The sequence below is a fragment of the Tenebrio molitor genome, chromosome 8 (assembly GCF_963966145.1).
Source record: "Tenebrio molitor chromosome 8, icTenMoli1.1, whole genome shotgun sequence".
Lineage (NCBI taxonomy): Eukaryota > Metazoa > Arthropoda > Insecta > Coleoptera > Tenebrionidae > Tenebrio > Tenebrio molitor.
This window is the reverse complement of record NC_091053.1, coordinates 20,112,539-20,136,611: the sequence shown is the minus strand read 5'-3', so window position 1 is coordinate 20,136,611 and position 24,073 is coordinate 20,112,539. Positions and strand designations below refer to the sequence as shown.

The 24,073-nt window shown below is 34.6% G+C and overlaps 2 protein-coding genes and 1 long non-coding RNA gene across 8 annotated transcripts in view; 2 read left to right on the top strand and 1 right to left on the bottom strand.

Moving 5' to 3' along the window:
- The window catches only part of sick (sickie), a 189,420-nt gene that overhangs the window by 70,310 nt on the left and 95,037 nt on the right, over nt 1–24,073 (bottom strand). For all 6 annotated transcript variants that reach the window (XM_069056865.1, XM_069056862.1, XM_069056861.1 and 3 more), the window contains one exon: nt 19,918–20,120. In XM_069056865.1, the coding sequence (XP_068912966.1) occupies nt 19,918–20,120 (203 nt within the window). The remainder of the gene's footprint in view (nt 1–19,917; nt 20,121–24,073) is intronic.
- On the top strand, nt 10,590–11,686 carry LOC138137458 (uncharacterized). The gene is made up of 2 exons (XR_011161743.1): nt 10,590–11,276; nt 11,331–11,686. It is a non-coding gene; the product is annotated as an uncharacterized lncRNA (long non-coding RNA).
- On the top strand, nt 13,054–14,713 carry LOC138137456 (facilitated trehalose transporter Tret1-like). Its single transcript, XM_069056868.1, has 2 exons — nt 13,054–13,204; nt 13,253–14,713. The coding sequence occupies exons 1-2, from the start codon at nt 13,150–13,152 to the stop codon at nt 14,308–14,310; spliced, it is 1,113 nt and encodes a 370-aa protein (XP_068912969.1). The 5' UTR covers nt 13,054–13,149; the 3' UTR covers nt 14,311–14,713.

Here is a 24,073-nt window from a genome sequence, read left to right as displayed (position 1 = left end):
TTCGTACGGCCGTTCGTTCGGCTTAATGGGATCGCCGATTAAGGCGGAGGATTCGAGGGGGTTGGGGAGCTGATAAGAGATCGCCGGATTAATTCGGTTTAATTGCGCGAGTTTAACCGGGGGTGGGGGGTGAGTTTTCGAGTACGGAGCAACAACGGAACTGAAACGATTCAATTCGAACCAATTTGAACGAGCAAGTTCGAGAGCAAGAATTTGCTCACACGGCTTAAACACGTAATGTGTGGTGGTAAAACTTAGCGTGCAGACCAAAAAAAGTAGAGAAATATGAGAAGTAGGTAACAAAAATTTGAAGAAAAAAAAAGAGTGTGTGCTTAAGACCGCACGACAGAAGTGAAAAATTCTATGACGCCCGTTATTGATTGCGTGTTGCGAACGATTTTAGCGTGTCGCATGAAGCCAATTTACTGCCCGGGAATAAAATGTATGTGGTGCGCCTAAAGAAGTTTTCACTTCAAAAAAAATACAAAATCACAGTTCTTCAAAAAATGTTTGGCATTCAATAGACATATCTTATTTTACGAGTAGTTAATTAATTACACTATTTTGCTACTATTGTTATGAAACAGGAAGCAATGTTTTTTCTTAATCTTTTATTCCATATTTTATTGCCTCCAAAAATTCGTAGCCTTGAAATATGCGCCAAGCTAAAGTTCAACAGAGTTCAGGTCTTGGTTCCGAGCTGACATACCACAAACAACAAATACATACCTAATTATGATAAGATTAAGATGAATATGTAATGGTAAAACTTACTGTACATACATACCAAAACAAGTAGAGAAATGTGACAAGCAATTCTCATCACTATCTTTATTTGACAAAAATTTAAAAATATAAAATGATAGTTTTTCAAAAAAATGTTTACAATATACAGGGTGTTTCTGAAATACGTGTGTTAATTTTAACCAGTGGAAGAACGCGCCAAATCATGGAACTTTTCTCTATAACATTTTTACGAAAAAACAATACAAATTGATTTAAAATTAGGAATAAATCAAGCATCAAAGTGTGTACCCGCCTATGGGTCAGGGCGAAAATTTTCTGTTGTGATAGAAACAGAGCTTTGTTACAAAGTTCCATTGTTATTAAAAAAAAATAATCAAAATTTAGATTCTCATGGTTACAAAAAATAGAAACTAGTTAATCACACAAAACGACTCGTTTAGTAAAAATTGTGGGGCAACAAATTTTGGAATAATACATATTACGAATTTTACAAAATGTTATAGAGAAAAGTTTCATAAATTGGCGAGTTCTTTCACTGGTTAAAATTAACACACGTATTTCAGAAACACCCTGTATACTTCGTCCAGCGAGAGATTTGGAGATTTTAAATTGTAGGCTTGTCACTCAACATTACAAAATGCACTAGAATACCTTAATTAGAGCATAATTTCAGGGCAAAAAAATGTTACTGCTTGAAGGATATACAGGGTGTTTCTAAAATAAGTACATTAATTTTAACTGGTAATAGAACTTATCAAAAGGAACAACTTTTCTCTCTGCCATTTTGGCGAAAAACGTTGCGTAGTGGCTTAAAAAAATAGGAAAGATTTTCCTAAAACCGTTCATATCTCCAAAACTAAGCTACTTAAAAACGTGAAACAACCAGATTCTTACGAAGTGGATTTTTTGCTATACGGGTAGATTTATTTGAATTTCGATTTCGGCGTTAAAACACGTTTTCTGGATGAAAATGGATGTTTTTTTCATATTAGCGCTGATCTCAATTAGCCATTGCAGTATTTAGTGGCGTAGGGTTATTTTAGTGAAAAATCTCTCCAATTTTTTTTTGGAATTAAACATCGTTTTTTGGCAAAATGGTAAATAGAAAAGTTGTTCCTTTTGACGAGTTCCATTACCAGTTAAAATTGATGTACTTATTTCTGTTACACGTTGTATTTCGAATTTTACGCGCGCTAGGTACTACTTCCTTTGCGTAAAATTTTGTGATTTTTATGTCAACCAATCTCTCGCTGGACGAACTATATAACATACATATCTTGAGACACCATTTTACAAGCAGCCAACCAAAATCGCAAAAAAACCAACCTTTTTTTCAGTATGTGAGACATCACTGACATTAATCGGAACAGGATGGGTCGTAGGACAGATGCTTGCGTAACACCAAATCGAATCTATACGTCAAGTTCATTCTTCAGGAAATACATGTAACAATTCGAAAGAGGAGACAATATTTTTTGTTCTTAATCCTTAATTCTATCTTTTATTTGCCTCAAAAATGTAATTTCTCGACACCAAGCAGACTGCTCTTCTCACACCGTTCGCATCTCATTCGCGACGACACCGCAATTAACTCCGCAGCTTTAATTAATGCCGATGCAAATTGCTGTCAAACATCTGCCACGTTCTTTTTCCTCCGAGAAAATCTCGACTTGCCACAGTCGGCGTTACTCTCAATTTCATTTATTATTGAACGAGCACTTTCCGAACAGCTCTTGAGGGAATGCCGTTTTTAAAAAACAAAAATCTTCCACCTGTAGTATATTCTAAATGACAGTTTTATTAAGACGCAGGGAGAAAAAGGACTCTTTACGGCTCCCGTAGGAAGCATCTCGGAACCCATGTTTATATCCATGGAAGACCCGAAGAGCAAGAGCAGTAATAAATATTGCAAAATTCATACACCCGTTAATGTTTTACGGTGCAATTAATAATAATAAACTATCAGTGGAACAACTCCGTTTTGCATCGCGTCATGATTTCGGTCAAATAAATCCGTTCTGAAATTTCCCTCGAGGGTGTTTGAGAGAAAGGAAAATTTCAGAGATTTTTTCCCTATTATGTGGTGAAAAATGGGCTTCTAGTGGTTTTTCAGTTTATTTGGATGTAAACACACCAAACAAAAATATCCCAACTTGGTAGCAATGTAGAGTTTTTGCGTAAACATTTCTATGTATCAATAAAAAACAATACAGTTCTTTTCTAATTGAAATAAAAGAAAATCCGATTAATATTACGACTACAAATGTATGTACCGGGTGAGATAAGTTTTATCGTCAGCACGATTAACCCTATTAAAAAATTAGTAAAAATTAAGAAACTTCAGGATTACATTCCCTTGATATAAGACTTGTGTGTAATCAATTTTCACTTATCACTTAATTCAGAGGCATAAAATTTAAAAAATCGATTTTGAGCAAAAAAAAATTTTTTTTCGTACACGCTCATAATTCACAATTCATTGAAAGAACACATTTACGAAATTCGCATCAAAAGAAAATGATTCGTTTTTGAATTATTCCAATTTTAACATTAAGAGCGAAAAATGACCTTACAACTGCAGTGTCATAAATAAATACCTCATTGTTGGTAAACATCTGTTGATCACTTTTCTAGTAATTCAGTCGTGAGCATTAAATCTTGGTCAAAGTTTTATTCTAAACATTCAAAATTATGGCCCCAATATCGTATTTTAACAGAGTAAAAAGTATTTCGTTGATAGAGACAGATGTGTTTAGAAGCTAGGGTGGCAACCCAGTTGGGATTTCCAAAAAGTTGACAAGATCTTGACAAGACAAGACAAATACAATTTATTAGAGGTTATGCCCGTTTCACATTAGAGCACTTTCCGTTGCGTCAAAGAATGACCTTGACGACCAAAATTTATTGCTCTCGACAGTAAATAACTACTCCTTCTTTCATTACTTTGTTTTTTATCTATTTGTTTTTATTTAATTAAAAAGTTTTGGTTTTGTTGTTTGAGAAATAAAGAATAAAAGAATAAATTTAAAATAGTATATTATATTATAAGTGATAGAAATGCATCATTATACAAGAGTGAGAATTTTGACCGACGAGTGCGCTTGCGCACGAGTGGGACACTTCTCACGATATCACGTGTGATATACGACGTTTTATCTTACAGGTGCAACTATTGCAAAAAATTCAAGAAATGAAGTTTCATTCAAGTAAAATGACAGCTGTCAAATTTAGTCATTTGTGAGTAATTTATGGCAGCTGTCAAATTTACTCACTAGTGAGTACTTTATCTCACTTGTGATTAAAATTTGACTTGTGTCACCGAAAACAATGGTCTAAGGTACCTCAAAAACTCCACCTGTAAGATAAAGACTATTATTATTATTATTATTAAAGATTCCAGAATTGAAACAGGTTTTTCTTTCAGAAAAAACTGTATTGCATTGATGAAAATAACTCAAAAAGAAAGAACCAATTCTTGCAGAGGAGTGCCACAAGGTCGTACCTTGTCACCAAATCTGTTTATAATTTTAATTGGCCACATAACGAGCTCGAAAAAGCACAAAACAAAGATTCATGCTTGTCTGAAACCGTTCTAGATTGATTTACCTAATTTGGATTTTACAAAAAACTTGAACAAACATCGAACTTCCTGACTGGCAAAGCCCTCACTTATTTTTACTTCTTGTACAATATTTTCCGTAGAGCAGAAAAAACCTGTCGGGGTCTATAAATCGCGCTCGTTGCACACAACCGGCAAATTTGGTTCTTGCAAGTGTTGAAAATTAGTCGGGCCTGTAGTTTTTTTGTGCAGATGAGACCGATAATACAGTTTTATGGCACACTTTATGACTCGGCGTTAAATGCAAATTTGACCCGTACCACGGCGGAGTTAAAGGGTTTATTGGCACGTGGAGGGTTTGTCAACGGTGATGGTTCCAATCGCGATCTTCTCCCGGAGAAAGTTCCGTTGCAAGTCACGGGCCAGGCCTGTTGGAGATCGTGTGCTTAATGACACTGCTCAGAATAATAATACCCCAGGAATCAGGTGTTTCGAGGCGTATCTATATTTAGTAAACAATGAGCGTTTAATTAATCGAATTTCGACATGTCGACCGAGCGAGAGGAACCTTTCGAGATCACCAAAATGAATGTGACGTTTTCTGTTGCTTTCTTTCTTATTACTTCCCTGGGCCTGGGTATTTCGTGCATTCCAACTCTATACCAAAACGTTCAGGCGACAGCTGAATCACACTGTATTATATGCACTTTATGCAAATACAATAATGCATGCCTACCTCGATAAATTTTCTGTTCGGTGTCCGATCGACTTGTAAACAAATGCTTTATAACAAGTTATGTTACAACGTTCGATACACAAAATTAACATTGCCCAAAGCGTGAATCCTGCGTAAATCGAATGTAAATTGTGGGATTTTGCTGATATTGTATGTTCCTGCTCTGTACACTGATTTACGACATTTTAGTATCCAACGAACTACAGAATTGGAATTGTGTCCTGCTAGTCCTATTAAATTAAAATTTTGTTTGTTCATTGTTACTGTTATACTTTGAATCGGGGAAAATGACCAGCAAATGGTCAAAACCAATTTACAAAATGTTTTCAAGTTTTGAAAATAAATGAACAACATTTTTCAAATTATTATCTCTTTATGTACAGGGTGTTATTGCAAGTTGTACAGATATTTTAACCACGAGCTACTGGCTTTATGTAGAACTCGGAAAAAATATTTAAAAAATTCTATGTCAAAAAATACAACGACATTTATTTTTTGAGCTACAATTTTTCTAAATTGCTTTTAGTTTTCTACGTTGTCCTACAACCTCGTAGGTAAAATTTCGGCACATTTTAAAAATACACCCTGTATATCATGTGTTATAAAATGTACGCCAATGTAACCTATAGGAAATATGCTTTAAAACAAGGAAACCGCATTGGTGTACGTTTTATACAATATGACGTACAGGGTGTATTTTTAAAATGTGCCGAAATTTTACCTGCGAGGTTGTTTGACAACGTAGAAGACTAAAAGCAATTAAAAAAAATTGTAGCCCAAAAAATAAATGACATTTTAATTTTTTACAGAATTTTTTAGATATTTTTTACGAGTTCTACATGAAGCCAGTAGCTCGTGGTTAAAATTTTGCCTTGCATTTCAGGGACACCTGTACAGTTTTTCATTTGTTTGTTATAAACAGCTATAAAAAGAGTACAAAAAACTCCCCGTTTAAAAAAAGAATAATTATTTTGCCATAAACAGTACAGGCTGGAAACAATTTCAGAATTTAGTAAAAAATACAAATTAAAATTATATATTTTTCGGTGTCAAAATTCGAAAATAATTGACATTAAAAATTTCTTAATAACATCTACATACACTGATTTTTTTCAAAATTTTATGATTTATTTCATTTTATCATTAAACCGGTGTGAACTGACGAATATGTAAGTCACTCGAAATTGGAGTATTTTGCGGCGCCCTTTGGAACGTTTCTCTCGTCTAAACTAAAATAGCTGTATTAATGCTCTTCCTGACTTTTTGCAGGAAATTTTGTACAATGCCATTGTTAGTTTACAAAACTCAAACAATTCTTAAAAAATATTTCAACAATTTCCTTTGGTGCAAATGTACAGTGTGAAAACTACTTATGGAATAAATTCAATAATTTCAAAACTAATGATATTTGTCAAAAACGCTGAAACAGGTCAATTTTTATTTCTCATAGTGCTTATTTTAAGTTGCTTAACTTGTTCATGACGTTATTCATTTTTGAGCTATTACGTCATCACCAATTTTTTTAAATGACAACCCACACTTTTTTGTCCTCTTTCTGATAGACCTTCTTACTCCCTAAATGATTAATAAGAAAAATTGGTCCCTTACATAACAATTTTTTTGAGAAAATTATAAATTTTACTTCAAAAATTTAATTTAATTTTTAATGTAAAAAATTTAATTGACCTCAAACAAAAACAAACAAACATCCAAGGTTAATAATAAAATGTAACGCAAATGTTGAAATTGCCCCCCGCCAACTATTTAGCACTCATACAGGAGTATAAACATTGTACACCGCGCTCAATAATGTTAGGGCTAATTTGTTCCATTTCAGCGCGAATTCTGTGTCATAAATCTTCTAAATTGTTTGGTCTATGGAAGTAAATCCTCGATTTTAAATAACCACATAGAAAAAAAATTAAATACATTAAAAATTAAATTAAAGTTTTGAAGTAAAATTTGTCATTTTCTCAAAAAAATTGTCATGTAAGTTACCAAGTTTTTTAATTCGTAGTTTAGGTAGTACGCAGGTCTATCAGAAAGAGAAGAAAAAAGTGCGGGTTGTCATTTAAAAAAATTGGTGATGACGTCATAGCTCAAAAATGGATGACGTCATGAGCAAGTGAAGTAACTTAAAATAAGTACTACGAGAAATAAAAATTGACCTGTTTCAGCGTTTTTGACAAGTATCATTAGTTTTGAAATTATTGAATTTATTCCATAAGTAATTTCCACACTGTATAATAAGGTCCAATGAACCGATTTGTATCTGCCATATATTTTTTTACTCTTAGAATCAATGCAAATGATTACATGGACGCTGTCGCAGCTCCACCAGAATTATCGCCTAATTTAAAATGGATTAAATTTCAGCGACTCTCCTCCTACACCAGATTATTGCCATTTTTTTTCCGGAGCGCACGCAGAACAGCCATGCCCGGAAATCTTTATTTACGGCGAGTTTTCCTTCGAATGCACCCGTCGTAAATAATGATAAATTTTTTTCCATTATTTGTATTTTCCCGACGACGAGAATAAAGTGGAAGCTTCCAGTATAGATGCTATTGTCACAATCGCGCTTTTATCAACACGATTATTTACGATCAATCTGCACTACCCCATTCATTTCAATACAACTGTTTTCGACAACTTAATGTATTTAGGAGAGGCTGTAGAGTCTCCATTGAACATCACCACACCAGGACCAATAAATAATCTATAGCTGAGGTCACAACACTCCCTTTTTCCTCATTTTCCAAAATTGTGTGGGAAAATTTAGTCGACGTCAGAACTCTATCAAACTGCGTCAAATATTAAAAACGTCAAATAAGATCACGAGTCTACAAAGAAATCACGATCGTGACCAAGAAAGTTTGTGATGGAGTCAGGTCAGGTTAGGTCATTTATGTTATCTGCAATTTATGCAATATAGGTATACTCAATTCATTGTAAATGTGCACCTTAGGTGGCTGTGGAAAGCTGATTTTAGTTTGGCAACCCTGGCTAAAGACCCGCATGTAGTGTTTTGTTATGGTTGCCAACCATGTTGTGTAGTCTGAAAATATGCTATAACCTATAACAATTAATTTGTATTTTCCGTGGAATTTATCAACAATAAACAAATTTTTAAAAAGTGTATCATTTTAAGGTTAGAAGCGGGGGCCAATATGGGGCCAATCGCTCGGGCTCGTGTCATTTCTGTCATTTGTCAACGGCTAGTAACTTTTCTGGTGAGAAAGCGAAAGGTGCATTCACACTTCCACTCCCTCCTAGATACACATTTCTAATACATGGAGTATTATATTGCTGGAATTTAATAAAATAAATGCCTAATATTTTTTTATTTCAAAATCCACTTATTTTTAATGATAAAACTTTATTTAAAAGTTATCACGTCCGCCATTTTTTGCGACTGTCAAATTTAGATCATACCTGCCAACTCCATTAACAGAAAGTACTAGAAGCCCACTCTGCCAACTTTATTTTTCAACTGGCGAATGGATATTAACGAATACGACTTTAAAATGAGGAAATGCAATAGAAAAACAAAATAAACGCAATCCGAAGAGAGTGAAACTGAGATAAATGTAGAGGTTAGGTGAAATAATTCACCCAAGTCAAACCGATTGCAGAATCCATTTCGTTTTACAATTACGGTCCGAATAAACCTTCCACCGGCAAATAAAAGATCTTATCTCTGGCAACTCGGGAGTCGCCTGGGCACAGTTGCAAGGTGAAAGAGTTGGAGACCCATCCTGGAAATACATTTCCCATAGAGTCGTAATGCACATCGAGTGAGCCCCTTCATCTCGACATGAAAGCGCTTGAGCGTAAAAGTATCATTAGGTCCAAGTTAAGGCTTTATTGCGAAACTTCGGTCTGGTTCCAATATTTCGCGCAACATAAAACCCCTTCGTCCGGGCGACACGGCATCCCTTGACATTTTCCCCCTTTTCAATAAAAATAAAAGTATGATGAGTGCGTGTGTTGTGTGCGATATGAAAGGGACCCGTTTCACCACTTGGACTCGCTGTCGGACCAAAAAATTCCTAATTGAAACATAAAAACTGGATGAAAGTTTTAATAATTTAACGACGTGGGGGGGTTCTTAATTATTCAGTTCGTGATTTCATTTGGAACCAGACAAAGATGTAAAAGTTTATTTCTCTTGTTTTGCGACGTCTTAACGTCAGATAAATACGACAGTTTGGATTTTCTCAATGTGGGGTTTTTAACAAGAGGAAAACCAATCCTACACGACAACATTTACACCACAAAAAATATCAAATTGTGATGACAAGTATATTATTATTATTTCAATTGAATCAATTTACAAAAATCCTTCATTGTTAATACAAAATTTTGACACAAAGCATTAAATATTTTTGAAGTGAAACTTTTTATGGGAGGGTTTTGAAATTCTGATCGGCAACCTTTTTGTGTGACGAAAGTGGTGGGGGTAAACAATTAAATGTAAGTTAATCTGTTTGACACGATACAAACATCCCTTAAAATTGTGTATACTTCTGTCTTTGTCACACTCACGGCATTTATCCATAATGTCCTCCCTTTTAATTTGGAGGCTTAAAAATGAACAATGAGTTACGCATTTCGATATTGTTTAGTGTTATCGTTGTTTATAATTTATTTTCTTCATTAAAATATACAATTTTGTTGTGAATATGCTATTTAAATGTGATCGATGAATAATTACAATGTTTCCCTGTAATACCTACAAAAGTTTCACTTCTATGGTGCGTCTTTACGACACACTCTGTTTTTTTCTTACAAATTTGCATTTATTATTTAACTTGTTTCAAAGTAGTTCTGTCACTGGCCCCTTTCCTTGGGAAAGCATTTAATTTTTTATTGTTTTGTAGGAATCGGCAGTCGTCAAAATCATTATTAGATTAGATTGAGTCACTTTATCCAACATGATAAAAATTAATTACAGCCGCCCCCTATCCACACTCATCGTGAATACACTATAGACTATATTACATACCGTGAGTTTTTTATTTTATCGAACATAGGATTCATGGATCTGTAAGTTTGGTTGCCTATTTCAAATGAATTGACTTGTCCATTTAAGAACAAACACAGCCATTTTATTATATATTTATTATATAACTAGTAAACTAGTAGTATGATTATTATCGATAATCATACTACTTTCACTACTATCATACTACATTTGACTCGTCCTTCGCACTCGTGAAATTTCCAGCTCAATTTCACTCATAATATCATCGATGATTAATCATACCACGTGTTATATTCGACGAGACTGTAGAGGGATGAGACAATATAATGAATGAAATACAAAATTATTCATTTATTTGTCAAACTGACAAATTTATTTCAATCAAAAATCGTAACGACGAAAGTAAATAAGATAATACTTTTTTTGTTTTTTATTATCGCTGTGATAGCCACGCAACTAAGGACTTTACGCGTTTTCATTGGATCATTCACGATCACGTGATACATGAATTATATTGTCAGCGAAATAAAAAACGCAGTGTATAAACCATTCACGATTATTTCAAATTCGGACTATCTATGACAATCTGACATTTTAGTTGGCAGTATTGTGATTTGTCTTAATAAATCTATTTTAGGTTATAATTCAAACGAACACTGCTCCCAAGTTGTTACATTTTTTAAATAATTGAACGCATTAGGAACAATAATCGTAAAATTGCAATTGAAATGAAACATACATACAGGTGTCCCAGAACTCGCGGATCAAATTGAAACTGTATATTCCTTGATGGTAATGAAGGTAAAAAACGTTTAGAAAAATATTCAGGGTGCAACAGATTTTTAGTTATGAATTAATCAAATTGACCAATAGAGCTCGATCTAATTTTCCCTTTATGAGAAAATTGAGTACCTTCCCTCAATTGCCAAGCAACGTATAATTCGATGAATAATAAAATTATTTTCAATATTTATCTGGTCAACTTGTCGAAACAGACGTCAAAAGTGACAGCTACTTTTGAAATAACCAAAAATGGGATAATTGCGCCAAAGGCAGGTGAATAATTGTACAGAATCTAGATCAGGAAACGCAAGAAGTTTCTTCTTCCGACAATGAATGAAATATGGTTTGTTATGAGCGAAAATTTCCAGAGCAATTGTAACCTTGAGGGGTATGGGAAATTGACGGGAGGGGTATGATGAATTGAACCTTTGTTGATGGAAGGTAAAATGGCGACGTAGCGTCAAGTGAGTAATACATATTACTACCTTAAAAATCTTAGTAAAAAGTGAAATATGCAGGGCCTGTGAAGTGAATCGGAATCACAAGAAATTTATCCTGACTCCTGTGCATACACTCTGCATCTGCAACGTATTAGCGCAGCTACACGAGCGGGACGAGTCATCGTCGAAATGAAAGAAAAGACTTTTAGGAACATTCTTGACATTGCTAAAAAAGCTGGAGTTACACGTAGGTTTTGAGCAACAAATCAAGCATAGTGGCAGTTCTGAAAGAAAGAAGACAAAACTGGATTGAACTAACCTATTTATTTTAGCATCATTATTAGTAAAAATTTAAGATCAAATTTTATAACTAAACGATGTAGAATGCAACAAATGAAATAAGAAACATGCAAAATAAAAAGAATAATTTATAACATGTGTTCAAATTGACCACCTTTCATCTGAAGGAATAGGCGAGCTCGTTTTATTAAATTTTCCCTTGCCAGTCTAAGCACATTAGGAATAACAGTAGCCAGTGTTTCGTGAATTTGGTTATTTAGTTCTTCTAAAATATTGATAGGTTCGCGGTAAATATAGTTTTTCAAATATACTTCTTCTACCGTCGTCATCAAAGGACTGAAGAACAGCACCTTCAGTCTCTGGCGTTCTAACTTCTCGCGGGGGACCACCAATTTCTTGTCAGGTAGGCACCAAGGACCCAGTGTCTCGAGCACGGTATACCAACCATAGAAATACGTTATAATTTGGATATGGCAAACGTCGTGGAAAACGTATTGCACGTGCATTGCGCGGGCACTTTCCATAAATTATGAGCATTTCGGCATACTCTGCAGCTGTATATATGATTTCAATACGAAGTTTGACAATTTCGAATCAAATTATAACTTGACGTTGTCAAAATCTTCACAGTTGCCCAAACATTTACTTGAAATTCCATACCATTCTTACTAGAATTATGTTACTAGGCAATTCAAACCTTTGGTTAAATTTACGTGAAATTCAAATTAACAGCGTCCTTCTGATTGGTCAACTTGAATTATTCATTACAAAAAATCGATTATACCCTGTTCTTTTTTTTAAACGCTATTGCTTTCAGTTATCACCAAGGATAACGCACTGTAAATTTGATCCGCGAGTTCTGGGACACCCTGTATCTGCAGGGCAGTTCTGGGTAAATTCTTATTAACTAAATTAATGACGGAATTGACAACAATGCGAATATTTAAAAACGAAACGTCATATGACAGGACCTGACGCCAATCTAACAAAAAAATATCGCGGCCTCCTGCGTGTTTAAAATAATCGTGAACGGCATATATATGGATTATAAATTATTTAAAATTAAATCTAGGCGGTGTTTTAAACCGTATTTTGTGTTGCATAACATTAAATTTTTGTAGTATGCGGTGAATAACCATGTATGCATATGGTTTTATTTTTTTTTCAAACTGTCTCTAGTTAATTAGTACGAGTAGTTGGATATGCAACAATAAAGTGGTATCTATAAAGCGTTTATTAAAAAACTTAAGAATGATGGTCTTGCCACGGTATTTGATTGAAACTTTAATTCATTCTAAAGCTCTCCAAAACATTTATCAAAATACTATCTCTTGGACAATTATAATAAAAAGTGGCACGTTATCAACGTCGCATGTATTTGTCATTACGCATATTGCGTAATTATAATTCCTTTGAAATTACTATTTTTATGTGATAATTTATTTTGCTATACCTACGCATTTTGCGCAGTTTCGGCCTTCCAGTTCTGAGTTGCGTTTCAATTAATAACTGTATTATTATTATTTTAACTACATACACTACACTAACCATAATGTTGTAACAACGTGTGCCGCACAAATTGTCACTCCTGCAGACGATGCCTCACACGAGTCAATTCTCTTCACTTTACCAAGTCTTGGCAACACTTTCTGGTAACTAAACAAGTGTGCTTTCTTCGGTGGCTACATCTTTTTTTACAGCACTACTGATACAAACAGTGGTTGGTATTAACGAAGGATGGCCTTCTGTATACGGTCCAGTTCTCTTAGAAAGCTTCAACATAACCACATCCGAAGAAGCGTGGATAGTCCAAGCCATGAACATTGGAGAACTACTTGGTTGTCTCGTTTCTTTACCTGCCGTTGACAGATTCGGACGCAAAATTAGTATGTTAGGTGCGTCACTACCGTATTTGCTAGCTCCCACATTACTAGCTTACGCTACCTCGACACCACTCTTTTGTTTGGCGCGATTAATCTCAGGCCTAGCAATGGGAATTTCGAACACCACCATATTTTCTTATTTGGGTGAAATTTCCCATCCCACGATCAGAGGAAAACTGACCATGTGCCTGTACATACTGAACTTGTTGGGAATCGTTTTGATAAACGTGCTGGGCTCAAGTTTGAACATACGAAACAGTTCTTTTTCGACAGTTGGAATTGTGATAGTGTTTGTCTTGACGTTCGTTTGGATGCCCGAAAGTCCCTACTTTGACGTGATGAAGAAGAATTTTGATAGAGCTAGGAAGTCACTGGTGAAGTTGAGAGGACATCCTGACGTTGACGAAGATCTCGACCAAATTAAAGAAACAGTGAAGATCCAAACTGAACACGAGGGAAAGTTTAAGGATTTGTTCGTCGTCAAGTCCAACAGGAGAGCTCTCTTCGTTGCTTTTATTGTATTAAGCAGCAAACACTTAATCGTCGATGGAATTATCGACGCTTACGGTCAAACCATTTTTCAGATTCTGGTCCCGAATGTTTCGCCAACGCTAGTAATTGTCGTGTACTACACCTTAGAGATATTCACCGCGTTCTTTGCTTCTTGTTTAGTCGACAAACTAGGACGAAGACCCATGATTCTGGTGGCACTCTTTGCTTCAGGTCTGGCGATTCTCACAGTTGGTATTTATCTTTATCTAAAACTGCACACGTCGACAGATCTCCGATATATGAATACTGTTCCAGCTACAGCTATAGGAGAGTCTTTGCAATATTTTACAGTTTTCTCTACTCCATTCCTGCCACTATCTTGAGCGAATTGTTTCCCATGAACGTGAAAACTTGCGCTTCTTTCTTGGCCACGCTCTATTTCAGCACCATATCGATCATCAACATAACATTTTATCAAGTGACAACTTGCAACTTCGGCATGGACGTACCGTTTCTCACACTAGGTGTGTCATTTTTCGTCCACTTTGTCCTAGTTTATATTTTTGTCTTTGAAACTAAAGGAAAAAGTTTGGGCGACATAGAAACCGTAACTACAGAATCAACTGCAATTTGTATAACGTATAACGAGGAGTGCTAACAGCAAAAATATCTATTGCTATTTCAAACGCGCGTCTGTGAAACAGCAAAAAGTTCTTTTATAGTTAACAGTCATATTGGTGAACTTTCTTTATACAGGGTGTTATTGAAAGTTGTACAGATATTTTAACCACGAGCTACTGGCTTCATGTAGAACTCGCAAAAAATATTTAAAAAATCCTATGTCAAAAAATAAAATGACATTTATTTTTTGAGCTACAATTTTTTTAAATTGCTTTTAGTTTTCTACGATGAAATTTTACCTACGAGGTTGTAGGACAACGTAGAAAACTAAAAGCAATTTAAAAAAATTGTAGTTCAAAAAATAAATGTCATTTTATTTTTTGACATAGGATTTTTTAAATATTTTTTGCGAGTTCTACATGAAGCCAGTAGCTCGTGGTTAAAATATCTGTACAACTTTCAATAACAGCCTGTATACCAAATTTAATTTGTTTTGATAAAACCAAGAAATCATATTTTTCGAAGGAGGTTTTAGTTTTAAATTGAAATAGTTGTTGTTGTAAATGTTTTGGCATTCTGTTTATCCATAAGTTTGTATCTTACGTAAAATATAGCATACTTATCTGTTTTTTTTTTCCACAAAGTACATACAGGGTGAGCGAAACTCGATGTATCAGCTCTATTCATCGATTTTTTTTTCCCAGAAACAACATAACTATTTTTTGGCATATTTAAAAAGAGCAAATTTTTCTGAACAAATTTTGTAAAGAAAAAAATTTGATTTTTCCGTTAAAAAATTACATACTTATAAGCAAATTTGTAAATATCAAAAATTCCCAATCGTCACGATTTAAAAAGATAGCAAATTTTTTTCTTTACAAAAATTGTTCAGAAAAATTAGCTCTTTTTAAATGCATATGCCAAAATATAGGTATGTTTCTAGGAAAAAAATTCGATGACGTCATTACTTCAGTTTCCAAATATGGAAAAATATGCTAATTTGGTTTAAAATAGACCTTACTCAATCCCATTTAAGAACCTCTTTTCAGATTTTTTCTATAGTCTTTCCTTTTCTTTTAATAGAGCTGAGACATCGAGTTTCGCTCACCCTGTACATATGTATTTTTTTTTTTTTTTGGTTTCATAACCACTATCTCAAACTTGTCGTGGCAGTGTTTCCAAAAAGTAATCTAAAACTATTCAACGAAATTTTGTTCGGATTAATTCTGAGAGTAAAAAAATATATTGGTCCAAATCGGTCGTCACCATAGATAAAACAAAAACAGAGCATTTTCTGTTACTTATCAACCACATTCAAAACTCCTCATTAACTGCGACAACAACAGTGAATGTAAGGTAGTTCAGTGGCGTAGATAGCTTTTTGCTTTGGGGGGGGTCCACGTACTTTTGCATTAAGTTTTTGGTTTTCAATGTAGTTTCCTACTTATAACACTAGAATATGAAATTATCACAATACGACATGTTTATTGTTTATACTCATGTTGAAAAAAAAAAAACAAAAAAACCTCAAAGAACAATTTTAGATAAATAGTACAGCACGGAAAAAATCGCCAAAAATTATGCTGTTTTAATTAAAAAAGATCATGATTTAAACAAATACGTACGTATAGTTGCGATCATTAAATTTTGGTCGTCAATGTCATTCTTTGACACAATTTAAATGATCTATTGTGTTCAGGCCGTTAGCCCTACCACTGGTGGGGGTTACCACCCCCCCTAACGCAAACCCTTGTTAGTTCTGTATCGCACTTGCAACTGAGAAATAAAACCAGAAACATCATTTCAATAAGTCTTTTTTTTTTGCTTCACCAATTTTAAAAGCGCCAAACGATATCGCAAATCTGGTCCTTCGAGAAAACGCGATCACATTGTAAAACGGTATCACATTGTAAAACGGTCGTACTATTGCGGGCAAAAAAAGTGGGACATCAACGTCATCGTCTTGACTTTTAATGTGAAATAACCCTTATCTGATTTGAATTGATTGACGTTGTCATTAAGTATTGTAGGTTGTAGGGAATGATTGTAAGTAACCACGTAGTGAATATTTATTTAATGCAAAGTTCCAATCAAAATCTACCTTTATCAAAAGAAGAGGGCATTTGGAAAAGAAAAATAGGAGTATAAAATAAATTTTTAAACTGTCAGCTGGAAAAGTGTCAAAAAAAATGACAATAAAGCTTCAACTACATCGAATTTTTCAAAACTGATAGAAATTTGATGTCCCACTTTTTTTGCCCGCAATAGTACCTAAATATCATAACCTATCATCATGTCGTATGACATTAATTTTCATTTTTTTTTTCATTTTTTTACACTTTGTTGACGTGGACATAGTCCGCTAGGAATTTTTTTTTTAATTTGTGACTAACCAAATTTTGAAATGACATTGACGACCAAAATTTATTGCTCGCGACAGTACTTAGGCAGGCAGGCAACGTTCACGTTATTTTGGCATAACGAGAGGCCATGATTAATTTTTTTAACGTTGGACACACTGTTTGATATCTGTCACTAAAGTGCCTGACATGCGGACCTATTAAAATGAACATAACATATTGCTGAATTTCCCGCGATGTCTGAGTATTCTTCTATTGCAAAGTAGTAAAACTGACAAAAATGCACTAGACATAACCTCGAACTTAAAAAAATATAACCTAATTCAACAGACAGCGTTACTAAAATTAAATGCAAAATTTCCATGGCCTCCCATTAGGCCAAAACAACGTGATTGCATTTTATGTAGTCGATCTTTCAATTTTTAAATCGTGATTTTTTTTTCAATACCTTATGTATAGGTACAGTGCATTTTTTTAACTGTTGCCAAAGGTAATTGCATGGTAAAACTTATACCCCCTCTTAACTTTTGTTCAACACAAAATATTCAAACCATTTTTGGAACAAAGTTGGAAGATTTTTTAAACTAAACTGTCGAAAAAGTTGTGAAAAAAATATTTTAGTAAAAGTATTTTCTTGCCACTATCATTTGTAGCAAGCAGGCTGAAATGTTAGTTAACTTTTGTCACCTTCATTTTAAAAAAAGTATTATTCAGTTGTGAAAGAATATGGATGAGCTCTGGGGAGGGTCCGGACCCCCTGGACCCCCCCCTTATCTACGCCACTGAGGTAGTTACTAGAGTTTCGTGCAAGACCTCCAACTCAAACTTGAACACGATTGCATTTAACAACCAAAAATGCACCACAAACCCGTTTTTAATTTTAACATTTTCATAATTTTGAATATAGAAGTTCTTAATACGAAACCTTGAGCCGCCCCCGCAAATCGTTTTCGGTCATTTCCAGCCGGAGATTTTCACGAAACTTAATCCAAAAAAGGAAATCTTTGATTTGTTGTGTCTGCAGACCGCAGAACGGTCTCGATTCTCGTTTTTTGGCCAACAAAAGAGCGTTCTTTGTACGAAGCCACTAGACGCAAAGTGTATGCCCACATAGACATTAAGAACGACAAAAGGGAACGCAAAACACCTGCGTTTGCTCTCTTCATTTGCATAACAAACCGTGAAGGGTCGCTTTACTTTGTATTGTGTCGAGGTAAAGGAATTAAAAAAACACAATTGAAAACTGCGCGCTTTTCATTCGCCAGCCAATGAGAGGTTAAACTGATACGTGAATAACGTCTGGAACAAATTTGACGTAGGATCGATGAAGCGGACATCCGGTTATTAGTGCCGCCGAATTCAAAACGTTATTGTTGTTATCGATGTTGGCAGTGTGTCCGATTCCATTGTGTCGGATTGGTGAGCATAAATTTACCACCGTGGGGATTTTGGATTGGCAGTTATTAACGCGTGGAAGGATGCACACATCTACTCTAATCAGTAACAATTTTTTTTCATGTCCATGTTTGTTTTTCTTTTTTGTTGCTGTAATTTCCGCTCATGAAGTGCGAGAAAGAAACGTATCTGGACCAAAAAGAGAAAACTTGGGGAAACTTAGAACAATCATAGGATTGGTGTGATGGAGGAATGTGATTGTAGAAAAATAAAACTACGTGATGATAAGTACAGATCGATGGGGGAAGTGCAAAGAGAATTGGAAGGAAATGGAAACGAACAGAAAAAAGCTGTTGTTGAGGTTTAATATCTTCGAGATGTGCCAAGTTGTCTGGAATAACACTCAAAAAGATCAAGGGGAACCACAGACCTTAACAATGCGGCAAGCAAACAAAACCCCTTCACATTACCAATGCAAATTCGGCAATTAACCCTGGCACACCTCTCGTTCATCGAGTTGCGTGAGTGCGTCAAGTTTTCGTTTGAAAACCGCTGAAAAGCGCCCAGTTAATTTGGAAGCAGAGTTGCGGGAGCGAACTTCCGAACAAGCTGCGTAATCATAATTTGTCTTCCCGAGGGATAAATAAATAATTTTAACGATTCGCACCGACCGCTGGGAATACGCGTTCGAATTTCAGAACTCGCAGCTTTTCACACCGCCGATTCCGAACATCTGCCGCCTCTCAAAAGCAAATCCCATTTCGAATTTAATCCAATATTTTGTTTGCACAATATCGGGCCGCCTGCCGAAACAAATGCGGAGGGCACAAACACGAAATGCTTCTTTAAATATCACTCGATTCGTTTACGAAACGATTTTATTGTTGTCTGTGCTTTGTTTGTCAAGAAATTGAAACCTCACACGGTGCGGTGTGCGATGATTTTTTTGTTGCACTCTCTTGAACAATTAACAAAACGATGCGCAATCCTATAACACGATTATATTGAGGCAGTGCTTGGAATATTAATTTTAATCCGCCAAAATCATCGCCAGTGAGACAATTATGATCGGATTGTTTGGGAACCTCTGGCGTACGGCCGTTGATATTTGGGTTGCATACACCTCGGGCGCAAAGCGCACCACGCACCACACTATCGCTTATTCCCGGCGTTCATTTATGTCGTGAGAAGATTTATCACGCTCGTAAGGTTTATTATCAAAATGTCACTGTCTTGACGTGCCATTTTTCACATTTCGTTCACAAAGGACCGCCTGCTATTGCACCAATCCAATATAAACGCATACATAAATGATAAACACCAAATTACGACCGTCGCGTACACTAATCATTATGCTTGACTTAAATAAAGTTAAGTTTGACTTACTACTACATACTTCGAATTAAATCAAGTATGTACTTGTGTCAAGTATAAAAGATTTGACAAATAAATCACAATTAGAAATAAACGTTTCCGTGTAACAACAATGCACGATTGGTTTGTTAAAAAGTGCCACTATTAATTAAGTTCACAAAGAAAGAACTGAGAAATTAAGAAAAACTGAGCTTCTGCGTTGACAACCAACAACGCAACGGTGTATAAAGTGTTGCCTACCTGTTAGGCGTCATGTCGGCTAGCTGATTCTGTTGGATGTGTTGCGCTCGTTGTTTGGCCGCTTGTTTGTGCCTTGACAAGGCAAAAAAGAGTGCCAAAATGGCTTTTAGCTTCCCATCCCGCAGTTCTTGTGCAGAAACATTTTCCAAACCGGAAACATGCTGTGCCTTCAGTACGCCCAAACACAAATTGATGTTGTCGAGCTGTAACAAAAAGAAACAATTTTGTAAATACGTACAAATCGGCTCGTTTGTACATTTTTTGCTAAATTATTTTCAATAAACCGCGTTGGTTTATTTTTATCCAAAATAATATATATTTTGGTTGAAAAATGACAGTTTGAGGCGCATCCACCAATTTTTTTTTTTAATTTTTATTAAGTTGTAAAATGGCACTATAAACAATCGAACTTCCAAAAAATCTAATAAGAACGTCTAGAAATATAAATATGAAATTTCGTTATTATGTTCTTCCATTTGTTCAAATTTTATTGGACGAGTAAAGAGTTGATAAATGATAATTCTTGGTGATCTCGCCAGAAATGCCAACTTTTCGTATTCTTAAAAAAATTGAAATTTGATTAAAACATGGACAAACGTCAGGAACTGTATTATTATTATTATATATTTTCTTAAATGAGTCACGAATTATTCACTCAGTAAATTCCGACAAACTGTTTGCTAAACTTTTGAAAGCTTCTAAATCAACAAGTGTCAGGATCTTTTACGACGCTTTGTTTTTGTAATAATTTAAATTCTAACTAAGTGGCGGCATCTCCCTTATTTAATTGTGCATGTATTGATTTTTAATTCCAATTAAACATAATTTTTAGCCACCATTTTGGGCTCCGGCGTCCACAGATATCCAGTTTTTGGTGTAAACCGATAACGTATTTAATTAATCGCAATTATGACGGCAATGTTTGCAGCTTTCACGCCAATAAATAGCACAAAGAGGTGCCAGTAGCAGCAACTTTGTCTAATTACTGCACACATTGTTGTCGGCGTTCTCGTAAATAAGCAACTAATGGACCGCACCCTTCTATTTCTGTGCCCCACTGTTAACACTTATTTTTAATAATGTTGGCGTTCGAGCATGAGCGTACAATGAATAATAAATATAATTGAATTATGCAACAAAAAAAATTGCATTCACTTCGCTGCAAAAATTACCTTCTTCAAGATTTTTGCTGCCAAAATTAATCTATGAAGTAATTTTTTTTTGTATTTTTAATAAATTTGTAATTTGTTATTGGCGTGAGTCTACTTGCCACTTGATTCGATGGAATTAGTTTTTGCGTCCTTTAACTTTTGTCACTCAGCACAAGAACTGGAACACTTTGGCAAACTACGAGTGCAGAAGAAACCTATTGCAATTCTAGTTCGTTGTCAAGTTAGCAATAGTTAATGTATCAAGTTTCATGAAAATCAATATGACAGAGCGGACCTTGAATGCGTCAAGTTATCACAACATTTTAATCAATAACATCTAATAAAAGTTGATCAGTATTCGCAAATGGATATCAAAAGTTGAAAATCAATATGCGACAGGAAAATCACGGTGTCAGTTTCGTTTGTAAACAAAATAACTTGTGAACCAAACGAGAAACTCGTCTAGGCTGGTCTAATGATACCTCAAAGTGTGGATTTGAGAGGCTATAAAGTGATTGTACATAATTCATTAAGTTTTGATGGTCTCTTAATTTGATCCTTCTTTGTCTCTTCAAGTTACACATACAGAATACAAGGACGAACAAGAACGAACGAATGACATTGTTTGAAACTTTCATTAGAAAACGGTCACAGATTTCAAATGTGAAAAATGAATCAGATTTCGATTTTTCAATGAGTACACAAAGATGGGTTCCAAATAATAGTTACATACATAGTATGTATATCAAGGCCGCGAAATCATTCTTTAATGTACCGAGAGAAAAATTGTCGCCGAGGCAGACAATCTCGAGGATATTAAAGGATTTCGCTGCCAAGGTGTACACAACATGTTTTCTGAACTCACCACCTTCAAAATGAGATTTCGCTACCGTATAGTAGTGCGCGAAATTAATGTTCGCGCACTAGTGCGAATGCTTTTTGGATGATTTTGAAGCACTAGTGCGCGAACGTCGATTTCGCGCATTGTTTCACAAAATCATCCAAAACGCCATTTCTCCAATTTGGATGACGAAAATTTCGAAAGAGTGAAAATAAATCGCTATTAATTCAGTTGAAACTTTGGCAATCGCAAGGACAAGCGCCATTCTATTCATAAAAGGTATACGACAAATCAAACATAGAGTTAGTTTCAAAAAATATTGCACGAACTTCGATGCGTGAAGACGTATTCGGCACATTCGCGCAAATGAAGCACTCGCTCCTTCGTCGCTCGTGCCTCAAATAATGCGCTCATACGCAAAAAATGTCTTCTCGCACTCATTTCGTAAATAACTATTATTATTTTTTTAATCCAAAAACAGTAAACAAAGTAAATTCAAACAGATTTGAAAATTTTAATAAAAGTTGTAAATAATACAAACCGATAAAATTGAATTCAAGTAAAAATTTTTTGTTTCTGCTGCGACCGTGTCGCAAATTAAAATTTATTAAAGTTTCGTACAACCAAATATGCAATGCGGTAGTAACAGTAGTATGTATTATTATTTATTCCATGTTTACAATTTAATGACACAATTAATATTCGTCGCCAGATAGATAAAATGCATCAAGAAATTTCATTAGACGACTTAATTAAATGTTAAGAAGTGAAATTAGCGTCCGTATTTCTTTTTAGTGACCGCAATTTGAGAGTGACATTTCAAGGCAAAAATTAACGCAAAAAGCTGACTCGCACGTTTTAAATAGATCTTACTTAATACATCTTATTTCGTTTTCACAATACATACCTACTCACTCGTATATGCATTTTTTTGTTTGCTCTTACAAAGTACATAAATTTTGAAATTTGCTATAAAATATTTCCACTAAAAAGAATTACCACATACCGCAATTTACGTCGAAAATACACGTGGCAAGAAAATGTCCTTTTTTCGCTATTATATTAAATTTAAAATTTTCTAAACGACACGCGTCAATTAGGTAAAATTAAACTGTCATTTCAGTTGTGCCAACTTGTATTGTCTCCAGTTACTACAGGGTGATTCACGAGTAATAATGAACTTAACGAAATTTGTGATTCAGCCAACATTACATTAGCACCGATTATGAGGATAAAAAAAAATATTTTAATTTTATACAACATAGTCAATATACCCAACACTACATTTGTCAAATTTAATTAAAATCATTATGTGGAATAATTAACAAAAACACAAACTAAAAAACTATGGGAACATGTATTGTTGGTTGCATCACAAATTTTGTTTGGCTTATTATTACTCATGAATCACCTTGTATACATACATATACAGGGTTCTTCACGTAAGATGACGAACCTGACCAGGTAAAAATACAACCCAAAATACAATTTATAAAGCTATCTCGATCCACATTAAATTATCATAATGCACATAAAACATAGATAGCTTTTAACGTCAGTTTAATGAATGTCAAGTTCTGACAGAAAAATACCTCTGTCAACAAAGTTTGATTTAATAACAATAATAAGCAATTAAAATCGCAAAAGTAATGGGTAAGTAGGATCATGTCGGTTCTGTCATCGTTCGAACATATTTTCAAATACTAAATATAAACGAAAAATGCAATGACAGATATGTATACCTTTCAAACTAATAGAATACCTACTTGGATTCCTGATTTAATTTTTAAATACCAAAACACAATAAATGCTTTGTAAAATGTATTTTGGGTTGTATCTGAAATCGTAGAACTAGAAAAAACAAGGATTTTGAAATACAGTGAAATCTCCTATAAGCGGACATCGGTCGTGACAAGATTTTTGTCCGCTTAACAGAGGTGTCCTCTTAATAGAAATGATAAACAAATAAAATGTACGAGTATATGTTATTAAAAACGTTAAACATTCGGAATATGTACTAATATCTACTCTTTCTGGAAAAAAATGTAATAGTGTAGTTTGTCTGTTGTGTTTGGCTTCAAACATCGAGTTGGCATGATAAGTTTCCATTTTGGTTGCAAGTTCGTAACCCCTCAGATCACCTTGATTGTTTGCATAAGTTTTA